The sequence below is a fragment of the Arvicola amphibius genome, chromosome X (genome assembly GCF_903992535.2).
Source record: "Arvicola amphibius chromosome X, mArvAmp1.2, whole genome shotgun sequence".
NCBI lineage: Eukaryota > Metazoa > Chordata > Mammalia > Rodentia > Cricetidae > Arvicola > Arvicola amphibius.
Window position 1 is genome coordinate 4,941,338 of NC_052065.1, and position 25,405 is coordinate 4,966,742.

The 25,405-nt window shown below is 35.8% G+C and overlaps 1 protein-coding gene across 5 annotated transcripts in view; it reads left to right on the plus strand.

Annotated features, from left to right (window-relative positions):
* The window catches only part of Rps6ka3 (ribosomal protein S6 kinase A3), a 103,487-nt gene that overhangs the window by 64,653 nt on the left and 13,429 nt on the right, over nucleotides 1–25,405 (plus strand). For all 5 annotated transcript variants that reach the window (XM_038316621.1, XM_038316618.1, XM_038316619.1 and 2 more), the window contains 12 exons: nucleotides 4,022–4,102; nucleotides 4,708–4,787; nucleotides 5,330–5,436; nucleotides 10,999–11,036; nucleotides 11,229–11,371; nucleotides 12,616–12,686; nucleotides 17,547–17,635; nucleotides 17,817–17,881; nucleotides 18,181–18,283; nucleotides 19,529–19,653; nucleotides 22,061–22,186; nucleotides 25,185–25,274. In XM_038316621.1, coding sequence (XP_038172549.1) covers nucleotides 4,022–4,102; nucleotides 4,708–4,787; nucleotides 5,330–5,436; nucleotides 10,999–11,036; nucleotides 11,229–11,371; nucleotides 12,616–12,686; nucleotides 17,547–17,635; nucleotides 17,817–17,881; nucleotides 18,181–18,283; nucleotides 19,529–19,653; nucleotides 22,061–22,186; nucleotides 25,185–25,274 — 1,118 coding nt within the window. The remainder of the gene's footprint in view (nucleotides 1–4,021; nucleotides 4,103–4,707; nucleotides 4,788–5,329; nucleotides 5,437–10,998; nucleotides 11,037–11,228; nucleotides 11,372–12,615; nucleotides 12,687–17,546; nucleotides 17,636–17,816; nucleotides 17,882–18,180; nucleotides 18,284–19,528; nucleotides 19,654–22,060; nucleotides 22,187–25,184; nucleotides 25,275–25,405) is intronic.

Below are 25,405 nucleotides of genomic sequence, written 5' to 3' on the forward strand. Positions count from 1 at the left end.
CAGGTTCAGTTCCCAGTATCTACATGGTGGCTCACAACCATCTACAACTCCAGTCCCAGAGGATGTACTGCCCTCTTCTGGCCTTTGTGGGCACTAATCACATGCAAGTGATGCATAAATATACATGTGGACAAAGGGCCCATACATACGAAAAACAATAAAATAAAATAATAATTTTTAAAAATCTTTGAGGAAATGATTATTGCTTAAAATAAAAATACATATTAAATAATATGCATTTTAAGAAAAAATGCATACTAACTAATACTGAGTCATTTCATATGATGGCAGCATCATTGAAAAGCAGTTTTGCATTAAGTACAAAGTTGTCATTAATTCTGCTGAATTAGCCTGAGAAAATAGTCTTACAAAATGAGTTCCTAATCTTGAAAATATTCACAGAAACATTGACATATGAAAAAAAATCATAGCTGTTGAAAAGGAATGCTTGGAAATTATGGTATTATAATTAGTATAAAATATGATTAAACAAAATGTTATTGAGCACTTGCTGCTTTTCAGAGAGTCCAGGTTCAATTCCCAGTATCCATAAGGCAGCCCATAACTGTCTAAGTGTAGTTCCAGAGAATCCAAAAGGAACTACATGAATGTGGTAACAGGCATACATGCAGGCAAACCACTCATACACATGAAATAAAAATTAGTGTTTTACATATGATTATGGAAATTAGTAAAAACATAAATAAAAATTATAACACATTGGACCATCGCAAGTACATAAAATTATATAGATATAAGATATGGAAGGAAATTCTAGAATGTGTGTGTAAACATCAGTTATAGAATTGTAGACTTCTAGATAATTTTGGATGTGTTCTTAAATATGTACTTTATTTTTATCAAAGTTTTGTTATGTAAGACAGCTATACTCTGCTTCATCTCCCTGCCTATCCTAATTCTTGACCCTTCCAGTTTTGCTGACTTGCTGCTTCTCACATTTACTTTCACATTCCATGTTTATCTTTGCAATTCTTTGTTTTCATTTGGAGCTATAATCTGTTTACTCGCAACATGGACGATTTTAGGATTTAGTTTCTTTGTACTGCCACCCATACAGTTTTCATGTCCACATCTTCCCAGCAATGTTCTCATTATTTCTGCTTTAAAAATTGATTGTAACTGAATGAAATAGTACAGTGGGACATGTATCCTTTATATCTTTGCTATATTTCCTTTTTCTGGATTCTTTACCTCAGTATACCTTCTAGTTTGGGTTGTATGTATTTCCTAGTAGCTACTACAGAAAAGACAACTGCATGGTAAAATTTGTGTCATGTAGCATGTCTGAACATATTGTCCCTTTACTGAATTTATAACTTGATTGAGTTTATAATTCTAGGTCACAAATAAGTTTCCCTCAGATATTTGAAAGTACTGTTTCCATTGTCTTCTTGTTTCCCGTGTTCCAGTGACGAAGGTTATTTCCATTCTGATTGCTAGTCCTTTGCGTGTTAGCAACTTTTCCTTTCCGGAAGTCTATAGATAAAATCTTCTTTATCTTTGTGTCCTGAAATTTATGAAGCAATATCTTTGAGTGCATGATATAAAATTTCATCATGCCAAATATGGGGTGGTTCCTTTCAGTCTAGGGACTCATATTTTCAAGTTTTGTGAAAGTTTTTTGTCATATATTCTGTTTCATAAAACCTAGTTTGGGGTATGTTGTGCTTTCTGGATAATTTCCTAGTTTTTATTATATTTGTCCTTTCTTGTTTTTTGTTTTGTTTTGTTTTTATTTTTGTCTCATGTTTTCTAAGAAATTTCAAACAGAACTCATGGTAATAATTTTTTCAAAACACAAAATTAATGATTTTGGTAATTCAGACATGCCAAAGCAAAGTCATAAAGAGCTTCTTTTAAGTGAAAAGCTGAAATTTCAGTAAGATGTTTTGGGAGGAAAAAAGTGACTGAGAATGAGAACACCTTCAAAGAACTTTTATTTTTGTTTTTATTTATTTCTTACTGTGTGTAATGTGTAAATTATATTTTATCATAGGTATATATCTGCAGGGTTGGTATTTGGGTGGTTTTAGGTGTCCATGAAGAGTCCTTGCAAATAAGCTTGCTACTGCCATTTTTCTACTAGTGTCATTTTAGTGGGGTTTTAGAAATAATTAACAGAATACCCATGTTTACCCAGAAGTCTTTCCAAATCAAAGTTCCTACTAATACCCTGAGTGGGGTCAACTAGAAGTTAATGACATTAGGTCAAATAAATGGGGAATTTTGTCCTGCTATGGTGGTCTGTCAGCCAAAAAAGAGGCTTCATGCATCAGTGCATCATTACATAAAACAATTTCTGTATATAGCCTTGGAGATACAAACGGCATTCCTTCTTAATTCCTTCTCATATTCATAGAGTGACTTACTAGAGTTTGTTCGAATCTTCATCCACCATGGGTCCTAGTGATCAAAGTCAGGTCATCAAACTTAGTAGTAAGTACCTTTGCCCACTGAGCCATCTCTCACTGGGGTTTGTTTTCCAGAGGTCTTTTTTCTATGTTTTAAATATCTGTGGTTCTCAAGTTTCCTCACACACACGCACCCCATCTTTCTTTTGACCTAATCACTAACAGAAACATTGAACTTTTTTGTTGTTGTTTTGGTTCAGTTTGACTTTTTGAGACAGAGTCTACTGTAACCCAGGCTGGTCTCAAGCTAACTACATAGCTGAGAATAACTTTGAACATCTAATGCTCCTGCCTGCACCGCCAACATGCTGTGATTACAGATACATGCTACTACACCCAGCTTAAACACATGCCACTACACCCGGCTTTAAGAATGTTTTCTGGTCATTTACTTAGTTCTTGTCCCCACTGTATTCAAGCCTTTGAGTGTACTCTAGCTCTAGTGCCTAGCATTATAGGCTTTACTCAGGAAATGTTTGTTCTAGAAGGGAGTTTTGCCACAAACCCAAATTCTTCCCAGTAGTTTAATTTGTTGTGAATCTGGATCCTCCATATGCCGTGTCCCCTATAGTGAACCTTTGTTTCTACACTGATATGGCTCCTTCCTAGTCATCGTTTATGCTTCCATGTCTGTTCAGGTGTTGGTACTCCATACTTGGTCTTTTTTAGAACCTGTCTTTCCCATCTAACTGGGCAATCCAACTAGAAGAGTCTTAGAGCTTATATCCTAACCCTGCTCCTTCTTCTAGACTTCTAGTCTTCATATACAAGTAAAACTGATCTTGCCTTTCTCTGACTCCAATAATACTTATCACTGGTAATAGACTGCCCATTAGGCATATTCACACTACTGCCTTTTGGTATAATAACAATAGTCCATTATTTGAATACCTCATACACACAGGCTTTAGGTATTAACGTTTATCCAGGTAATCACAATTACATCAAAGGTACAGTTTTATACCTGAAAGGTAGCTGAGATTCTAGAATCCCAGAGAGTTAAATAAGTAACTTACTCATGATTATACAAATTAGAATCAATATCTTTTTAATTTATAAAAAAAACAAAGCAAAACTAAACCTTTGGCTCTTTCAGCTGTACATTTCCAATCTACCCCTCTTTTCTCCCTCCCTCAAAGACCACTTTGGCTTGGGATATATCTATCCTTTACCAAGTCTGCCACATTTTATAGATACTTCGTGAACATTTGGTGAGGTGATAGGGATAGTAAAAGTATTGAAACATATTTCAGGTTATTGTTTTAATATTTCATGAAATGTCTTGTCCTTTAAAAAAATTCACATGCTTTTTACCATTTTCCACAACTTCAACTAAAATGCTTCTAGACCCAATACCTAATATATTTTTAACTTGGAGCTTAGGGTTTATAAATATACATAGTTGGCTTTTGATTATGTAATGTAGCAAAAGTTATTTTTCTAGATTTTAAAAGCTCAACATCAATAAAAATCGTATTTTATGCACATCAGCAAAATTTAACTTAAAATGCAATCTAAAAAGAGTTTCTTTTAATATTACCTTTGAAAAATACTTGCATTGTATCATATGTGCCCTCACTCCTTTATAGTTCGAGACCGTGTTCGGACGAAAATGGAGCGTGATATCTTGGTAGAAGTCAATCATCCTTTCATTGTCAAATTGCATTATGGTAAGTTTTGAACCACCTCTCACCTTACTCCTTCACCTCTATTCCCTCTCCCCCAGAGTATATTCAGATACACTAAAATATATAGAGATACATAACACTGCACCACAATTTTATAGTATTTATGTGTTAGTGCAAACTGAAGGTGAGAAAGAGGCCCAGTATCAGCATCCTAAAACTTCTATCACCTACCTTTCTTTTTCTCTGAAAGTCAAGTGCTTTTTCTCAATATGTAAAAAACATAGAATCCTTGTACTATGCCATTAAATCTAATCAACCCATCTCTGTGGCATAGTTTTGTATGATAGTTCATGGTTAAAAAAAATCTTTCTGGTGTGAGTTTTTCTTACTGATCACATTTAGAATGGTAGCATTCTTGAGGGAAGTCTTGCCTGTAGAAAATTTTGTTCCCTGATAAGACACACTATATTTGACATTTCCTCATGGAAACTAAGAGAATCAATGTTTTCTTCTATGTAGAAATAAGTTTAGATTTCTGATATCACTTATTTGCTAAAAATAATATTCATTTATGAATGAATTGATTTAATATAAGCCTAAAAAGTAAACTACAATGGTTTAAACAGAAATTTTGTTTCCTCATTCAGCTTTTCAAACTGAAGGGAAGTTGTATCTTATTTTGGATTTTCTCAGGGGAGGAGATTTGTTTACACGTTTATCCAAAGAGGTATATAATTAACATCTATTTTTAATTTATTTCTACTGATCCTATTTCAAGTAAAGCTTTGTTATTTCAATGTTGCATGTATCATACTCTCTTATAACATAAAATTCTTTCATTCAAAAAACTGAGTCAAAAAATTATTTTCCTATCTTTTGACTATATTTAAAACAGCACTTTACATGGAGGAGTTGTCTTAACCCCAATACAATCATAGTCTTTTTTTTTTTCAGAATTGATAATGTTTCAATTAACGTCCTTAATAATTGGTACTATCAATTCAGCATTTATTCTCAAGATTATTTTCATTTCTAAAATGTTAATATGCTAAACAATCATTGCTGCAACAGGGCATAATTAACATTTAGCAAGTGATTATACTTAACTGATTAGGTCATTTTGCAAATTTCTTTCATGAGTAAATTGTAACTAAATCTATATCTGATTAACATATTTACAAATTGAATATTTAAAGTCTTACATAGAGCCTCACATAAAAATCATAGACATAAGAAGAAAATAAATTTGGGAATATTATTTTGTTTTAGGTGATGTTCACAGAAGAAGATGTCAAATTCTACTTGGCTGAACTTGCACTTGCTTTAGACCATCTGCATAGCCTGGGAATAATCTATAGAGACTTAAAACCAGAAAAGTAAGGAGCCATGCTATTATATTGAATTTAGTATGATACAGCTGTGTAGAGGTCATAAAATACAATGACTTCACAGATCTCAATCCACAGCACTTCATTATAGTACTGTGCTTCACATCTGCAAACACTAGATGATCTTAAGCTTGTAAAATCTTTGTTAAACAACACTGTTAACCTATTTTCATTTACTTTGAGATTTACTTTCAATTTCATTCTTTTGAGACAAGGTCTTTCTATGTATCCCTGTCTGTCCTGGAACTCACTCTGTAGACCAGGCTGACCTCTAACTCTCAGAGATCCACCTGCCTGTGCATCCCGAGAGCTGGGAATAGAGGTGTGCACCACTGCCTTTCTTGTATTTCATTTACATTCTTTGATTTTTATGAGGTTAAAATCTGTTGGTTGGCAATTTGTATTGGAGTGTTTTCTATTCATGGCTTTTTTTATTTTTCTTTTGGAATGACATTTTTCCTGTTAATTTAAAAGAGAACTTTACAAATGAAAAAAATTAAATTACCTTCAATTCTTTATTTTGTATGGGTGTGCACACACCATGACATACATTGCAAATCAGAGGACAACCCATAGCACTCAGTCTCAGGTTGGTAGCAAGTACCTTTACCCACTGAGCCATGTTGCCAGCCCCAAACTAAGAATTTTAACCACTTATCCAGGAATAGTTGAACATTCATGTAGTCAAATCTCTTGGGGAAACTTATGCAGGAGGATTACTTAAGCACAGATCCGAGGCCAGTCTATATGACAAAAAGAGGGGAGGGGGAAGAGAGCACTTTTTTTTCTTCAAGATAGTGTTTCTTTGTGTAGCCCTGCTGTCCTGGAACTTGCTCTATAGACCAGACCTCGAACTCACAGAGATCCGTCTGCCTTTGCCTCCCGAGTGCTGGGATTAAAGGCATGCACCACAACTGCCCGGCAAAAGAGAGAACTTTAATCATTTCACATATATTTACAAATATTTTCATTTAAAATGTATTTACATTGTTTTAATTCACACATATTTTTTGTCTGATTGGGTCAACTAATCTTTTGTGATTTCTCCAAAGACTTATTGGTTGAAGAGTTTTTCCCAATTGCATGATAATATTTTTCTTCTAATTATACTGTTTCTTTTTTTTTACTTAGCTCTGTGAAAAATGGTATAGAGCTAACCCTTTCTCCAAAATACCATTTATTGGAAATATCTTTTTTGTTTGTTTGTTTGTTTTGATACAGGATTTCTCTGTGAAACAGTCCTGTTTTGGCTGTCCTAGAACTCACGCTGTAGACCAGGCTGGCCTCAAACTCACAGAGATCCACCTGCCTCTGCCTCCCTCCCAAGTGCTGGGATTAAAGGCGCGTGCCAACAACACTGGGCTTGAAATATCTTCTTTGCCATCCACAGTGATGCATACCTTTATCCCCAGCACTTGGTAGACATAGCTAGGTGGATCTTTGAGGCCACCCTGGTGTACATAGCAAGCTCTAGGGCAGGTAGGACTATATAGAGAGACCCTATCTCAAAAAAAACAGAAAGAAAGAAATTTTACTCTTAAAATTTCTAGTTTTAAATGTTACAAGTAAACTTTCCACAGCTCTTATATTGGCACTCATCAATAAACTGATATTATTTTATATAATATGCACATAGGAGTTGTTTTGTTTTTCTTTTTCCAAGGATATAAGCAGGAGCCTTGCTCTATAAAGAATATTTTTAAAATTTTTAAACAGCTTTATTGAGGTGAGATCCACATGTATGTAGTAGACCTACTACACAGAAAGCTAAGGTGAGAACATCACTTGAGTTTATGACCTGCCTGTACAACATAGTCAAAACCCATTTCAAAAAATAAAGCATGTTTGGCTGGGGATTTGGCTTAGGAGTTAAAAGCACTTACTGCTCTTCATGAGAACCCAGGTTTGATTCTCAGCACCTACATGGAGACTCACAACCATCTCTAACTCCTGTCCCAGAGTATCCAGTGGCCTCTTCTAGTCTCCATGGCCAATAGGCATGTACATGGTGCACATACATACATGTAGGCAAAATATCCATATACATAAAATAAATCAAAAATTAAAAACATAAAATTCATTACTTCTCAGTATATAAAGCAATAACCATTACTAATTTTCTTACTCTTTGGCCTTTGGCCTTTGGGGTTTTGTTTGAACAGTCTTACATAATCCAGGCTAGCCTTGGACTGACTATGTAGCCAGAAATGGGCCTGAACTCTTAAGCTTCCTACCTCCACTTCCTAAGTGTTCTGATTGTGGTTCTATGCCACCACACCTGAATTTTAACTGAGTATTTTAAATACTACTACTTACTTGAAGTTGTTACAATTGTGTATTGTGACAAAATATAAAGGATGTGCTGGTATGAAAGCCTGTAAAGGGATCATTTAGAAATTATCATGTTTCTTACATTTTATATATATTTTTCATGTAGTTTGGTTTTTAATTCACAAAGATTATTGAGATATGCTTGCCTCTGCCTCCCAAATGCTGAGATTAAAGACTTAAGTCAGCTGGGCGGAGGTGGCGCACGCCTTTAATCCCAGCACTCGGGAGGCAGAGGCAGGCGGATCTCTGAGTTCGAGGCCAGCCTGGTCTACAAGAGCTAGTTCCAGGACAGGCTCTAGAAACTACAGGGAAACCCTGTCTCGAAAAACCAAAAAAAAAAAAAAAAAAAAAAAAAACAAAAAAAATATATTTGGTCTGGAAAGTATAAGTAATACATTGTTTTAAATCCAGATTTTCTCTTCATAACTCTCAGAATTACTAAGAATAACTTGAAGATTGAGATTTGTTTTGTTTTTAGAATTGTCTTCTATTTATTAAATAGAAAAGGCCATATTTCCACCATCCATTTAGTGTCTTTGTTTATTTAGTAATTCTCTCTCTGTGTGTGTGTACGTGTGTACACATGTGTACACGTGTGTGCACATACATGTTCCTCAGCACTTGTATACAGATCAGAAGACAACTGCATGTAGGACTCAGTTCTTTCTTTCCACTGTAGGTTCCAGGCATCAAACTTAGACCATCATCAGGCTTGCCTAGCAAGCACTTTCACCCACTGAGTTATCTCGCTGGCCCTTATTAGTGTCTTTATGTCCCCTAAATATACTGGACTGCTTCATAAATAAATATATTTAAAAGTAATTTTCCTAATAGTAGCTTGATATGAAAGTGACTTGAAAAATATGTCCCTTCTAAATTATTCTTAGTGCTAAACTCCAGTGTAAAATTATGTTTGGATTGCTACATTAAGAAAGCTGGCAACTAACTTGAACAGGAGAAAGCCCAAGAGGCCTGCCTCATCCCTGCACAAAGAACTACAGGAAACTAAGGAATCCTGAGAAGAGGAGAAATATGGGGAAGAGTACACCAATTGATTATCCAAAGCCAAATGATAAGTTCTGAAAATATGTGTACGAGTAACATTATACAGATTGAAGAGGTTATATTAGGAATACATACATGTATACGAGTAACATTATACAGAATGAAGAGGTTATATTAGGAATATATACATATATAAATATATGCATGCAGTAACAATTAACGAAAAGCTGGCAGTGGTTGTACATGCCTTTAATTCCAACACTCAGGAGTCAGAGGCAAGCAGATCTCTGTGAGTTCGAGGCCAGCCTGGTCTACAAAGTGAGTTCTAGGACAGCCAGAGCTATACAGTGAAACCCTTGGAAACCCAAAAATAAAATAAAATGAAGTAAATGAGAAAAAAAGAGGCCATGAGTTTGAAAGACAGGTATATGAGAGGTTTGGGGGTAGGGAGCAAAGGCAAGGGGGAAATGATGTAATTATAATCTCAAAAATAAAATAATTAAAAAGTTAATTTTTCTGTCCAAGTTTGATTTGCTTTTAGTTCATATTAAAAGTAAGAAAATGGGGGCTGGAGAGATGGCTCAGTGGTTAAGAGCATTGCCTGCTTTTCCAAAGGTCCTGAGTTCAATTCCCAGCAACCACATGGTGGCTCACAACAATCCGCAATGAGGTCTGGCGCCCTCTTCTGGTCTTCAGGCATACACACAGACAGAATATTGTATACATAATAAATATTAACAAAAAAGTAAGAAAATGCCTATATTATAGGATAACTTGTTATTTGAGTTTTCCAGTTAGTATACTAGCATGCCTCCCCAAAATACAAGTATGGGTTTATAGCTTAGTATTTAGTCCTTCCTGTGGCTCCATAGTTTGCCATTACCCCCCACAAAAGTTATCTGCTCAAAGATGGAGAGACTCACAGCCAAACATTAGGCATAGTATAAGAGGACAAGTAAGGATTGTAGGAGCCAGAGGGTCCAAGACACCACAAGAAAATGGCCCACAAAATCAATGAACCTAGGCTCATAGGGGCTCACAGAGACTGAACTGACAATCTGGGAGCCTGTATGGGTCTGACCTATGTCCTCTGCATACATGTTATGGTTGTGTAGTATAGTGTTCTTGGGGGACTCCTAACAGTGGGCGTTGGGGTGTCTCTGACTTTTTTTTTTTTTTTTTTTGGTTTTTCGAGACAGGGTTTCTCTGTAGCTTTGGAGCCTGTCCTGGAACTAGCTCTTGTAGACCAGGCTGGTCTCGAACTCACAGAGATCCGCCTACCTCTGCCTCCCGAGTGCTGGGATTAAAGGCGTGCGCCACCACCGCCCGGCTGTGTCTCTGACTTTTGTCAGTATTTGGAAACCTTTTCTTCCTATTGGCTTGCCTCATCCAGCCTTAATATAAGGGTATGTGCCTAGTTCTATTGTAGCTTGTTATGCCGTGTTCAGTTGATATCCCTGGGAGGCCTGCCCTTTTCTGAAGGAAAGAAGGAAGAGTGGATCTAGGGGAGAGGGGAAGTTGGGGGAAGGACTGGAAGGAGAGGAGAGAGGGAGGAGGAATTGTGGTTGGGATGCAATATATGGGAGAAAGAAGGAAGAAAGGACCCCCCCAAAAAATGGTCTGTCCATACTACATACTTAAGTGATCTTTTTCAGGTGTTCCTCATGATGACCTAAATAACTCAATAAATACCCATATATTCTCTTCCTCTGTGCCTTTATACATCCCTTTTACTAAAGAAGCAAGGGATTATTAGGAATGCCTTTTAAACCCTCTGTAGACTGACTTCATTCATTCAACGAATATTTTTAGAATTTTTTTAATATTTCTCTTTTGTTTTGAGGTTATAATTACCCAGAGGAGCTAGGTAGAATAGTGTACACTTACAATCCCAGGGAAGACTGAAGCAGAAGGAAAGCCTTGAGTTCAAGTGTGATCCTGTCTCAAAAAAAAAGAGAATTTATATTGAATATTTACTTCATATGTTTAGTATGCATGAACAAGAAGATTTAGACAGGTCACCTCAATAGAAGAGCATTAGAGAAAGTACCTTGGAAAAGTATAGCCTATTCAACTGTTTTCTTAATCATTACTCATGGCTTAAAGTAACTCTACAGTAAGTGTGGTCAGCTGATGTTTGAGTAATTTCAGTTTCAGCTTCTGTATGTCTCAGTGTAGAGTACTTTAAAGACATTTTCTGACTTTTTTTTTCAGCATACTTCTTGATGAAGAAGGTCACATCAAGTTAACTGGTAAAAGTCCTCATTTTATTAAAATATTCTCTCTTATATTTCTTTTAAGGTTGATTATGATTAAAAAAATTAAGCAGTTAACTTAACATTTATTATTTAATATTCCTAATTATAAATAGGTATTAGAATTGAAAGTTTGAAATTTATGTAAAATACTTCAGTTATTTATTAATTCAGTATTTATTTTGGCAGATTTTGGCCTAAGTAAGGAGTCTATTGACCATGAAAAGAAGGCTTATTCTTTTTGTGGAACTGTGGAATATATGGCTCCAGAAGTAGTCAACCGGAGAGGTCATACCCAGAGTGCTGACTGGTGGTCTTTCGGTGTGTTGATGGTAAGGCTTGACTTTTTAGGGGTGGAAGTTCTCTTGTTTTTCAAGTGAGAGTTAGCAGGGCATATTATGAGGGAAAAGCTAGTACTTTGATTTTCAATATTTTCTATTATTAATACTAAAAATCAAATAAAATGATTGTCTAAAATGTAGTGTTAGAGAACCTACTGGTTGCTTCTATCTCATCTTAATTTGAAAAGATCAAAATATATTTCCTTTGGTTTTTCTACAGTATATGTTCAACTTGCAACCCATGAGCTGCTTGTACCCTAAAATATATGTGAATACAGCCCAATGCAAAATCATAAACTTACCTAAAACATTAGGAGAGTGGGAGTTTGGGGGTGTCATCTGTTAACTTGATTTGGCAGTTCTCAAGCATCAACTTTATAAATGACAACTTTGTGTTACAGTGTCATTGGGTTAGAAAAGCCCAAAAGCATTAATAATGTTTGTTCTTTGCAAAAGCCTCTTAGATAATTCTGTTGGCAATAACCCTTTAAAAAGCTTAATAGGGCCGGGCGGTGGCCTTTAATCCCAGCACTCGGGAAACAGAGGCAGACAGATCTTTGTGTGTTTGAGGCCAGCCTGGTCTCCAAGAGCTAGTTCCAGGACAGGCTCCAAAGCTACAGAGAAACCCTGTCTCGAGGGGAAAAAAAGCTTAATAGGAAATTGGCAGTCTGTTGACTAGTCACATATTTACACTTTAAAAATACCATTTAAATCTTGGGATCCTAGTCTCTTTGGATGCATACCTTCCTAAGCCTGGATGTAGTGGGGAGGGCCTTGGACTTCCCACAGGGCAGGGTGCCTTGCCCTCTCTTAGGACTGGAGGAGGATGGGGGGGTGTAGGGGGAGCAGGAGGGAAGTGGGAGGAGGGGAGGAAGTGGCAATTTTGATTGGTATTATTTATAAAGTAATAAAAATGCCATTTAAAATATAATTGATTTCTGCAGAATTAGTTTGGTTATTTATATTTTATGAATTATCAAGAAATTCAGTAGTAAATATAGTAGAAACATAGATGTTTACTTTAAAAACTATATTTAACAGTTTGCATATTAAGTATCACTACAATAGAGTGACTTGATGCAGTTTTAAACAAGAGAAAAGGAGAAAAGGACTTTCTATAGGTAGCAATTTTAGAAGATTTAGTTAAATTAAGAAGAGGAGAGTTTTTACTTTTAACCTTCTGGACTTGAAATTTTATACTTATTGGCTAATACCTCTGTTTTACCGTTCTGTAGTTTGAAATGCTCACTGGTACACTACCTTTCCAAGGAAAAGATCGTAAAGAAACAATGACTATGATTCTTAAGTAAGTATTCCCAAATGAACATGTTTTGGTGAGATTTCAAAATAAATGCTTCAAACTGAAGACAAATAATGTGTGTATGCCTTTCTCTGTTTATCCCACTCCTAGGCATGCATTTATCATTTATGTGTCAGGGTACTCAAGAAATAAGTACAAAGATATTCAAAATGTTATTGTCAACAGTGAAATTTGTATCAGTAACAATAGACTGGATTTATGATAATGGTATATTCCTACAGTTTAGTCTTTATTACATTGTTCTTTATTGTATTTTTATCCAACACTATAAAGTTTACAAACTAGCAAAACTAAAGCATATTTTAAGGTCTATATTCAGATGGCAGAAATAGAGGCAAAATAAAAAATATGTTGGATTGAAGTTTCTGGCAATGCTATCATTCTTGGCAAGACAGCTATTGATCTGTGTGCTTTGGGTGAGCATTTGTTTGTTTTGATAGTTTTTTGCCATGTTATTCTGAACAATAAAAAGGTTAAAATACATATTATATGAATGAATTTTCATTGAACTCTCACTATCAAACTTCCATTGCCCATCCCCTGGTTTCAACTAATGTTCTCTAGTGTTTGAAAAGAAAAGCCAAGCCCTTTTTTTGACCTGATTTTCCTTTACAGTTACTGTAGCATTATGTTCTTTCATCCTTTCAACACAAAACCTCTTTAATTGTAGTCTGTGCTTTTCTTATTATTTCTCAGCTTCTTTTACTCCTCAGCCTATTTGTTCACCCCTAGCACTCTACTAAAACTGATTTCATTTGGTGTTCAATGACCTTCTAGTTGCTAAATCATGACAAGTTGTCAGACAGCTAATCCTGTTGTTCATTCATAAGATTCATTCAACAAGTAATAGATTTCTTGCTACAATCCTGGCAATGCAATATGAAGAATACTGAAAAGACCTTCAATGTCTCACAGTCCTTCTGTTCTAATGGAGGAAGCATAGCATTAATGCTTAAATAAATATGATAATTTCAGATGTTGTGGGATATGTCTTAGGGTATTCTTACTTTGTTAATGACTAGTATGAAAGAGAGAGTGGGAGTTATTTTAGAAGAGAGAAATAAGTAAAGTTTCTCCAAGGAGTGTTTGACACTATTGGCACGCGCGTGCGTGCACACACAAACACACATAAAATCTCTCTTCTTAGTTATTTCCTACCCTTCATCTGCTTGTCTGAACCTCTCTAACAATGCTCTTTTGGTCTGATTTTGTTTGGATTTTGGTTTTTGGTGTGAGTCTGTGTTTTTTGTTTTTATTTTTGCTGGTTTTTTTGACAGTAAGTTGGTATTCCAGGTGTGTTTAGTTGAATGAGGCTGTTCTGATTTGCTAATTTTCAGAGATAATAATCAATTGGCATGGAAGTTTTCCAGGCAAATTGTCATTGATAATGAATGGATTTAAAACTAGTTCTGTGGTTCTTTTGGTACTTTATTTATATAACAATTAGTCTACTCCTTTAACTGTGCTAATAACTTAGTAATTTATTCCTCTATCCTTTTTTTGCTTAAATTGTTGTTTTTGTGATGGTGTTTGATTTGGTTTTATAGTTTTGTGAGTCTCACTATGTAGTCAAGACTGATCTGAAACTTAATGTGAGTATCGTAGACTAACCTCAAGCTTTCACTCCTACATCAGCCTCTAAATGACTATAAGATTACAGGTGTGTGCCACTATACTTAGTTGTTTAAACTTGTTGGTTTATTCGATGACTTATGCTGCATGTTCTCTATTTCATTGAGTCAGATGACTTACAATTGTCTCACTTTCATTCCAGCTGAGCCCACATTTCCTGTCAAACATTGTCTAAGGGTTTAATCTGTTAATAATATCTACCTTTAAAAAAATCTTTTTAAAAATTCAAAGAGATGATTTCTTCTATTACTGTCTTTCTTTCCTCGCTTTTTAGCTGGTATTTTCTGAAACAATGAACTTTCCTTCATCAAATCATCAGTGTGATTCAACCAGTTATATTTTTGGTTTTGTTTTGTTTCTTCTGTTTCCTGATACTAGAATTGAACCTAGGGTCTTGTATATGCTAGCAGGTGCCCTACCACTGAACTGTCCTGCCAACCCATTTTCATTATTTTTAATGTTCAAAATCCTTCTTTTCTAACCACCTCTCAAATGATCTTCTCTCACCAGGGTGAGATTGTTTTTCTTTTCTCTTCCCTCTTTGTATTCAGTTCCCTGACTGACTTCAGTCTTTCTTATAACTAATTTCAACATTTTTAAAGATTTATTTATTTATTATGTATACAGTGTTCTGGTGCCAGTAGGCCAGAAGAGGGCACCAGATCCAGATCTCACTACAGATGGTTGTGAGCCACCATGTGGTTGCTGGGAATTAAACTCAGGACCTCTGGAAGAGCAGCCAGCACTCTTAACCACTGAGCCATCTTTCCAGCCCTAATTTCAACATTTTTTTACCTTCAAAGTATTCTTATATCAGTATACCTGGTACAAGACCTGTACTCACACTGACTCACCCACATGATTTTATAGTAAGCATGACTTCACATCTTTAAACTAAGTCCCTGTTTGATGTTAGTCTCCTATCCTTATACCCCAATAAACATTTCCATGTATCCTAATTTCCAACTCAGAAATATGTCTTCTTCCTTCTTTCATATCCAGGTATTCTGATTTTATCTCAGAACTATTCATTGTTTTAGCCCTTCCTCTGTAATGCATTGCTCACAGTGTTCAAGCAATGAGACAATCTCTCCCACACTGTTGAGCTACAATTCTAGTAGTATAATGCCTACCATCTCTTTCCATTCTAGATTGTTCTCTGTTACCCTTGAAGTTATCTTGAAAATAAGTCTGGTCATGCTAGACCACTGTTTCAATATTTCTGCTACACCCTAGTTGCTGAAATACAACAGTGCTTTTCCAGTTTTTCTCAAAAGAGGCCTAATACTATAACAAATAGTTATCTTCTCAAAAGGGGATCTTAGGAGATAAATATTTAGAAAATAATGATTTATTTACTCTAGATTTCTTAGCCTTTTATATGTAATATATTTTATGTCTTCAACATGAAGGATGTAATAAATCACAATCCACAAACTCACTGGATCATAGAACTCTATTGTCACCAAGTATCTAGGGGGATAATATTATTTAGTAACATTTTGGGTAACACTAACTTTTTTGGGGGTAACTTCAAACTAAATTCAACCTTTAAATTCATTTGAAGGGCGACTAGAGAAATGGCTCAGCTGACTAGTAGCACTAGTCTTTGCAGAGGACCCATATCTGATTTCTAATACTCACATGGCAGTGCATAACCATTTGTAACTCTAGTTCAGGGGATCCAATGCCCTCTTCTGCCCTCCTTGGGCACTACATGCACATGGTGCAGACACACATGCAGGCAAAACATTCACACATAATTTTTTTTAAAATTAAGGGCTTAGAGAGATGGCTCAGAGATTAAGAGCACTAGCTGCTCTTCTAGAGGTCCTGAGTTCAATTCCCACAACCACATGGTGGCTCACAACCATAACTAATGAGATCTGGTGCCCTCTTATAGCATGCAGGCGTACATGCTGGTAGAACATTGTATACATAATAAATAAAATAAAAACATTTTAATTAAAAACATTATTTGAAGGTCCTTCACCATGTCCTGTAATAAATTGGTTATACACTAATATTCCCTTAGCATTCTTTGCAAATCCTTTCTGGGTTTGTCTTTTGGTTAATTGGTTGGTTTGTGGGTTTAGGTTTGGTTTTGTAAGGGTGGATTACGCTCTATGACCCAGACTGATCCTCCTGCCTTAGTATGCCTATTGCTTTAACTACAGGTGTACACCACCATTCCCAGGTTTGGATTTGTCACTTAATATACTGCGGTTATCTACGTTATCTATATTAATCTTCCATACACTGAAAGGGGATACTATTTTTAGCTTTGTAGCCAGAGCACTGAGCAGTATCTGATACATAGCAATTCAGTAACAACTCAATATGTAATAAATAGATCTCTTTCTGAAATAGGAATTACTATACTGCTGTTTTCTCCAGATCTGTTTTTATTGTCATACTTACAGGATCTCTGGTTTCTTTAGGGTGGGGGGAAAGAAAACAATTCTACACTGTAGTTGAAACAGACCATAAGATTATCCAGCCTTGTGGTTTTCAGCCAGTGTGCCATAGGCTCTTCAGTGTTTCATAAATTCCTTCCCCATCAGTTTTCCTTCACTAGAGGGCTGTTAACAAAATTGAAACATAGGAAAGTAGCATATAAAGCACATACTTTCTTTGCAGTATTAGGTTTTTTTAAGTCCATTTGGAAAAGGGTTCTAGGGCTATGGTTTGAAAACCATTGATGTAGACTGCAACAGGCATTTGCTAACAGGCAGAAAAGTAATAGCCATAGCTAAGGCTCAGATGACCTTATTCTAGTAGTATTGATTTTTATTAATTATGTTATTCAAAAACCTGTAGGTGTATATTTGTAGCAGCTTTATTTATAATCATCCAAGCTGAACACAATTTAGGTATCGTTCAGAAGGTAAATAGATAACTAGTACATCCATGTAGGAGATTATTCATGCACATGAGAGCATTGTGTAAAACTAAAACTACACAAACACTTAAGTGCAAATAAAGCTGGAGCCATCTGAATGATAGTAGATTATCTCAGAGTCACCACCCCAGTTGTATATCGCATTATAATTCATAAGATACTGCCATTGTAGGAACTGCAGAATGATACAGAGATCACTGTTATTTCTCATAACTTAGTATGAATTTATACATATTTCAAAATAAAAAGTTTAATGTTTGAAGATGAAATGCCTCCAAAAGTTAAATGTTGTTACATGGATTTATATTTAGAGCCAAACTTGGGATGCCACAGTTTCTGAGTCCTGAAGCCCAGAGTCTTTTACGAATGCTTTTCAAACGGAATCCTGCAAACAGATTAGGTAATGACATTGAATTAATTAGTTTCCTTCATGAGTTTGTGTGGGTTTTTTCAGGGGAAGGTAGATATTTATTTTTTGTAATGGGGTTATTATATATTCATAAATAGTCAAAGCAAAAAGTGTGAATGATTGTGCATGTTTGTCCTCAAACTAAAACTACTAACCAGTCCATTTCTGATAGGTGCTGGACCAGATGGAGTTGAAGAAATTAAAAGACATTCATTTTTCTCAACAATAGACTGGAATGTAAGTACAGGCTGAAGACACACTCAAGGGAATTTTTATGGGAGCATTTCCAAGATTATAGGTTCTCAACTACTTTAAATAAAAAAATTTGAACTATTTTTAAAAATTAACCCATGAGGGGGTGGCACACACCATTAATCTCAGCACTTGGGAGGGAGAGGCAGGCTGATCTCCTGAGTTCGAGGCCAGCCTGTTCTACAGAGCTAGTTCCAGGACAGCCAGGAATACACAGAGAGAAACCCTGTCTCAAAAAAGAAAATTAAGCCAACCCGTGTCTAAATCTTCCTTGTTTCCAACAGAAACTGTATAGAAGAGAAATTCACCCACCTTTTAAGCCTGCAACTGGCAGGCCTGAAGATACATTTTACTTTGATCCTGAGTTTACTGCAAAAACTCCCAAAGGTAAAGAGAAAACATGAAAACTCAAATATAAGACAGTGGGTATCTGTTTCTGGTTCAATCAGAAAATCTTTTCCTTGAATCTCCTAGATTTGCTGTATATCAACCTTGCATTCCCCCCCCCCCCCCAGCCAATAAAAATGTGGAGCCATTGGTAGATCATGATGTAGGACTGTGATGTCTAGTATAATAAATCATATGTTGCTGATAGATTTAATTATAATTTAGTTTTTTAATCATAAGTAGACACATTTCAAATACTCTGTAACTGTATGTGGTTACTTATAATATTGGACAGCACAGATCAAGAAAATTTCCCTTGTTTTAATAAAATAAATGGGATGACATTAATTTCAAATACCATTAGCCCAATAATTCATTGATTTATTATGTTCTTCAAACAACATTAACTATTTTCTAGGCTCTGAGAATAGATTAGTGTTGTTTGTTTTTGCTCTTTTGAGGGGCCTGCCACCCAGCTCCCAAATAAATCACACACAGAGGCTTATTCTTAGTTATGAGTGCCCAGCCTTTGCTTGACTTATTTCTAGCAGTTTTTCTTAAATTAACTTGTCTACCTTTTGCCCCGGGAATTTTTCCTTTTCTTACTTCTGTATATCTTCCTTCTTACTCTGTGGCTGGCTGGGTTGCTGGCCCCTTGCATCCTCCTCTCCTTCTCTTACTCTATCTATTTCCTCCCAGATTTCTCCTTCTGTTTATCCTCTCTGCCTGCCAGCCCTACCTGTCCTTTTTCCTGCCTTGCTTTTGGCCGTTCAGCTCTTTATTAGCCCATCAAGTGTTTACCCAGGCAAAGTATCACAGCTTCACAGGGTTAAACAAATGCTGCATAAACAAAAGTAACATACTTTAAAATAATATTCCTCAACAGATTAGTAGGCTGATGGTTGCAATAGGTAATCGGGACAGATCTAATACACTCCCTCACTGAGGTATCCTAGACCGCAAGAGGTACCTAGATGTGTGTATATACATGTACACATACCAGGTAACTAACAAATCTAGCATAAGAGAGAAAGTTCAAAACATCAACTGTTTTTCCATTAAATACTTTCCAAAGACTCAGGCTGAACAGGGGTGGCACATGTCTTTAATCCCAGCACTCGGAAGGCAGAGACAGGTAGCTCTCTGTGAGTTCGAGGCCAGCCTCCAAATCTACAGAGAGATCCTATCTTGAAAAATAAAATTATTTTCCAAAGATTCTTCTTAGTAATTCCTCATTCTTTTTAGATTCACCTGGCATTCCACCTAGTGCTAATGCACATCAGCTTTTTCGGGGGTTTAGTTTTGTTGCTATTACCTCAGATGATGAAAGCCAAGCTATGCAGACAGTTGGTGTGCATTCAATTGTTCAGGTAAGTTGTGTCTCAATAATTTAGAATTTGAAATGTTATGGTATATTTTAGTATGTGAATAGTAAGATTAGATTTTATGTGCTGATTTTAAATGAACCCCTTAACATATTTTAAATCATTTATATCAGAGAAAATTCTTTTATATATCATTGCAAGGTTGCATGAACCTATATGTGATTTGAAAGTGAAATTCTAAGAGAATTAAGATAAACATCACTATTTTGTTGCCTCCTCTTCTATATTTCAAAATATTTATTAGGCCTAGTATATTTCATCCCTTGCCTGTCAGGTCAGCTATAATAGATTGAGGTCTATAAACCCATGATGCCTGCTTAGCACACATTATAAAAAAGTAAGAAAACAAACATCTGAGGTTTTGTCAACTGTTCTTACAGTTACTCTTACAGCACTGCTATTGTTGCAAAAAAGCAGCCATGGTGCCACTTGTATTTGGGTAATCTTAACATTCAGGAGGCTACAGCAGGAGGATCAGTTTCAGTTGATAGGGCCTGCAGAGTTAAATCAAGGCCAGTCTTGGCTGCTTAGTAACATCAAGTAAAAAACATTATAAAACTATCAAAAAATACAACTATAGACAGTTTATGTGCAAATGTGCTATGTTGGATGCCAGTAAAACTTTATTTATAAACACAAGCAGTAAATAAACTCAAGGCAGGAACCTTGAGGCAGGACTGAAGCAGAAGCCCTGGAAGGACACAGCTTGCTGGCTTGCACAGTCTGCTTTCTTATAGAACCCAGGACTACCCACTCAGGAATGGCATTGCCCAAAATGGGCTGTACCCTCCCACATCAACCATTAATCAAGAAAATATCCCCCAAACAAACCCACAGACCAATCTAACGGAGGCATTTTCTCAGTTGAAGTTTTGTCTGTTCTGATAACTCTAGTTTATGTCAAGTTAACAAAAAATTATCTAGCACAGTACCTTTACTCCTTTATATGATATGATCATCAGATTTGGGGCAAACAAGTAGGTAAAAGACTTCAGAACCTAGTTTCTAAATGCATGTGTGTGGGAATGAGAGTGTTAGGAACAGAAAACTAAACTGGTAAATATTGTAAAAGGAATATAAACTATGAGATTCCTTTCTTTTTGTCATAGTATTGTGGGAAGATAATTTTAGTTTATCCTGTGTGATCATTATTCATTGTTTACATATTGAGATATAATATACATCATAACTGTGGTTACTGTTTTGAAAACTAAAAATACTTTGAAAATTTTTAATTCATCTTTTAATTATAGGTTTTAATTAGCCTTTTGAAAAAATAGTATTTTTTAGGAAAAATTAAATCATTTTTAGGATATCATCAATGCTTGAATTTGTTGAATTTGCTCAGTGAATAAGTTGCTTTTTTAAATTGTTTTTGTTTTGTATTGCCTGTGGTGGCGTTTGGTGTTGGGCTGGGAATTTACCCAAATCTTCAAGCAATGATAGACAATCTGTTTTATCTCTGAGTCACACCCTCAGTCCTACTCTGAAGTGTTTGTGAGCTTCCATTCATTTTTAAAGCTACTCTAAAAGCCTGTTGTTGTTTGAGGAGTGAAAGAGCCTCGGGGCTAGAAATATTAAAACAAATTCCCATTCTTCCAGAGGATTGCAGTTTAAATCCCATTGTCCCCGTTAGGAAATTAACAACAATGTATCTGTAACTGCAGCAATAAGGAATCCAATCCCTTCTTCTGGCCTCTAGCTCCCCCACCCCCCACTGCAGACATGTAACATACAGATACAGATACACATACATAAATTATACATACACACACATAAGCACAAGCTCAAACCATACAAAATCCTAGAGAAAGAAGTAGACAGATAGCCCCACCCCTAGCCAAGAACCTATTTGCAACTCATACCTGCTGGGAAAAGGAAAGTTTGTATTTTTCAATAGAGTAAAACTGAGTGTGTCAACTACACTCTAGGACAGGCTTTATGCTCCAGAGTAGTTGTCCAACACAAATCAAATTCCATGGAAGGGTGGAGGTGTGTGTTCCTGATTTTTTTGTATTGTGTACTTTGGTTTATTTTTTAAGACAGAGAAAGAATATGAAATGATATGGGGTCTGGCAGAAGTTTGGGGAGAGGAAAGAATATGATCAAAATATATTGTATGATAGTCTCTAAAAACAAAAGAGGCTAAAATCAAAGACAAGGGTATAGGTGAACTATCAATTATTTCTGTTTTTATGTTCTACATATTAATTTCTCTTATTAATATAAGTACCTTCAAAGGGTCTATTTCACATACTATAAATAACATTTTTGTTAATATTTGTATTAGTAATAATATCAGCAATACATGCTCAGTAAAATATTCCTTGATTATAAAAATGCATTAAAGACATTACGGAGCTCTTTTGTCAACCTTTGATTTTGTTTGTAGCAATTACACAGGAACAGTATTCAATTTACTGATGGATATGAAGTAAAAGAAGATATTGGTGTTGGCTCATACTCCGTTTGTAAGAGGTGTATACATAAAGCCACGAACATGGAGTTTGCAGTGAAGGTAAATATTTTTAGATTTAAAATGCAACTCTTAGCAATTCTTAATCATACGTGTCAGTGTGAGTTGAAAATTACACTCTTCAACCCAGGTGCATGTACAGTGGCACCTGATTACAATCTAACCACCCAGGCAACTGAGGCAGAAGAATCATGAGTTAGAAGTTAGCCAGTATGACAAGACTCTCCCTAAAATAAAATACATTCTTCTCTTTTGTTATAAAATAAATTGAAGATAAATTTAAATTTCTGGGTTAGTGATGTTCAAAGATTTATTTTATTTTATTTTTATTATTTTTTTAGGTTGTTCACAACAGGGTTTTTCTTTGTATCTTTGGCTGTCCTGGAACTCGCTTTGTAGACCAGGCTGGCCTCGAACTCACAGAGATTCACCTGCCTCTGCCTCTTGAGTGCTGGGATTAAAGGTGTGTACCACCACACCTGCAAAAGTTGGTTTTTTGTTTTTTGTTTGTTTGGTTTTGGGTTTTTTTTTTTTTTTTTTGGTTTTTTGAGACAGGGTTTCTCTGTAGCTTTGGAGCACGTCCTGGAACTCACTCTGTAGTCAGGTTGGCCTTGAACTCACAGAGATCCGCCTTTCTCTGCTTTCTGAGTGCTGGGATTAAAGGTTCGCACCACCACTGCCCTGCTACATGATCTTCAAAGATCTTAACCTGGAATCGTGGAATCCCATTCTGCTGAAACAAGCAAGATGTATGACTATGTAGTCAGTGAGGCCAGAGGAGTGCCAGTTTATACCTCATGGTTTTTAATAGGACTCCTGCACTATGAATAGCTACTTTATGATCAGAGTATCAGGGAATTACTGAAAACTATGTGCAAATTTTGTATTGTGTCTGGTGAAAATACTCATACCTTTCTTTATATCTAAAATGGATCTTTGAACCATTGAAAGAATAAGAACCGTTATCATTTCTCATCATTAGTAATTTTAATTTCATATGATATCTTAAGACAAAAGTATCCAGGCCAAAATCTGAGCATCTAGTTTTGTGATAAAGTTTGAATTTTAAACCTTTAGCTATGAATGAACAAACATATTCAAATTCTGCCTTTTATGATAGTCATCTATCCTTTCCCACTTCAAGTAATTCCTAAAGCTTCACAGTAGTTAATAAGTATAAAGAGTTCCTGTTTAGTTAGGGAAAGATTAACAAATTATTATTACTATGTAAAACTGGATATAATTACTTTAAAGAGGCGTGAATGCCCATAAGACTTTCTATCAGATACAATGAGGAAACATAGAAAGGCATTTAACGTGCTGTTCTGCTGTATACTGTTCTTATTGAAATCTAAAGTGAATGGAAATTTCAGATTGCTAACATACAAGAGAAAAAGGGAATGGTATACTTGATAGGCGGTTTAGGAATGTGTCTTACCTCCATAAACACATCAAACATGTCCTGAGGGCCTATTTTAGAACGATTGCCGGCACTGTGAGGCCAGCCTGAGCTACGTGGTTACTTTGAGGCTGATCTGGGCTACAAAATAAGAATCTGTCTTAAAAACATATAAAAACTAAAACTGATGAAAATTCAACATAAAGACCACAAAATTTGTTTCAGACTACTCTTTGACTAAATCAAAAGCCAGAATTGAGCCAAGTGTGGTGGTATGTGCCTGTCATTTCAGCATTTGGGAGCAGAGGCAAGAGAAATCAGGGGGATGTCACTCTCAGCTAAATAGTGAGTTTGAGGCCAGTCTAGCATCCATGAGACCCTGACTCATAAAGCCCAGATTGTCTTTACAAAATATAGCACTTAGGGCTGGAGAGATAGTTTAGGAGTTAAGAGGCCAGACTTCCCTTGCATAGGACCTGGGTTTGTTTCCCAGCACCCACATAAGTAGTTCACAGTAGTGTATAACTCCAGTTGCAGGAGATCCAACACGCACTTCTGATCTCTGAGGGCTCGTCCACATACATGGTAGACATACATGAAATAAAATCTTTTTTTATAAGAAAGATAGCACTTGCTGCTCTTCCAGCAGACCTAGGTTTGAGTCCTAGAACCCACATGGGAGTTCACAATCATCTGTAACTCCAATTCTAGAGACTCCAACACCCTTTCTGGCCTCAGTGGTCACCAGACATATATGTGGTACAAAGACAGATATACATATGTAGGCAAACACGTATTCACATATAATTTTTAAATGTGTGTGTATAGTACTTGAACATACTAAAACATTCAGAAAAAAATTAAGCAACTGACATAAAAGAGTTAAAAGGCTATGTTAATATTTTAAAGAGCTTTATTATGATCAAATGTAGTCAAGTAATATTCTAGGGGTGGTTTTTATACAGAGCTTTTTACTAGCTTCAAAATAAGCTTATTTACTTAATTTATGTAAGTAGACTACAGTTAATGTGATAGTCTATTAAAATAATTAAAAGAAGTATAATCAGCCAGGTGATCGTGGAGCATACTTTTAATCCCAGCACTCGGGAGGCAGAGGCACGTGGATCTGTGAATTCAAGGCCAGCCTGGTCTACAGAGGTAGGTCCTGGAAAGACAGGGCTACACAGAGAAACCCTATCTTGAAAAAAAGTAAATTGCATTCAGTAAGCAGATGCAGATGATGGGATTGCAGACTCGTCCATCTGGAAGTTATCTGTAGTGATAGGAGATTAGAAGTTGAATTCTCAAATGTTTGAGAAATTCACTGGTAGAAAAAAAGTGATATGGTAACTTTATTTTTGATAATTGTTCTTGATGCTTTTGAGTTTTCAGTAAGTCCCAAATTTACTACAAACTTGCCTTGGAGTGACCTAGTAGGAATGTGTCAAATGGTTAGCCTTATTTGGCCATCTATATAAAGACTAGTTTTCTAATGAAACAATCTGGCTAAGTGGTTAATTACTACTGACTGATAAATGGCTTATATGTACAGTGTTTACATGTGATGATACTTAAGGTCTATAACTATAAACATTGAAGGTTGATGCTCATAAAATTTTATGTAAAATGTCTGCCTTTTAGATAATTGATAAAAGCAAGAGAGACCCAACAGAAGAGATTGAAATTCTTCTTCGTTATGGACAGCATCCAAACATCATTACTCTAAAGGATGTAAGTAGATTCTTTAACAAAGATCACTTGAAGCAGTTGTCAAATGCATATTTGGGATATTTTTCAAATAACTATATGGTAGACAAAGCTTACTTCAGAGTAGTCAGCTTAGAAAGTAAATTTGAGTCGAT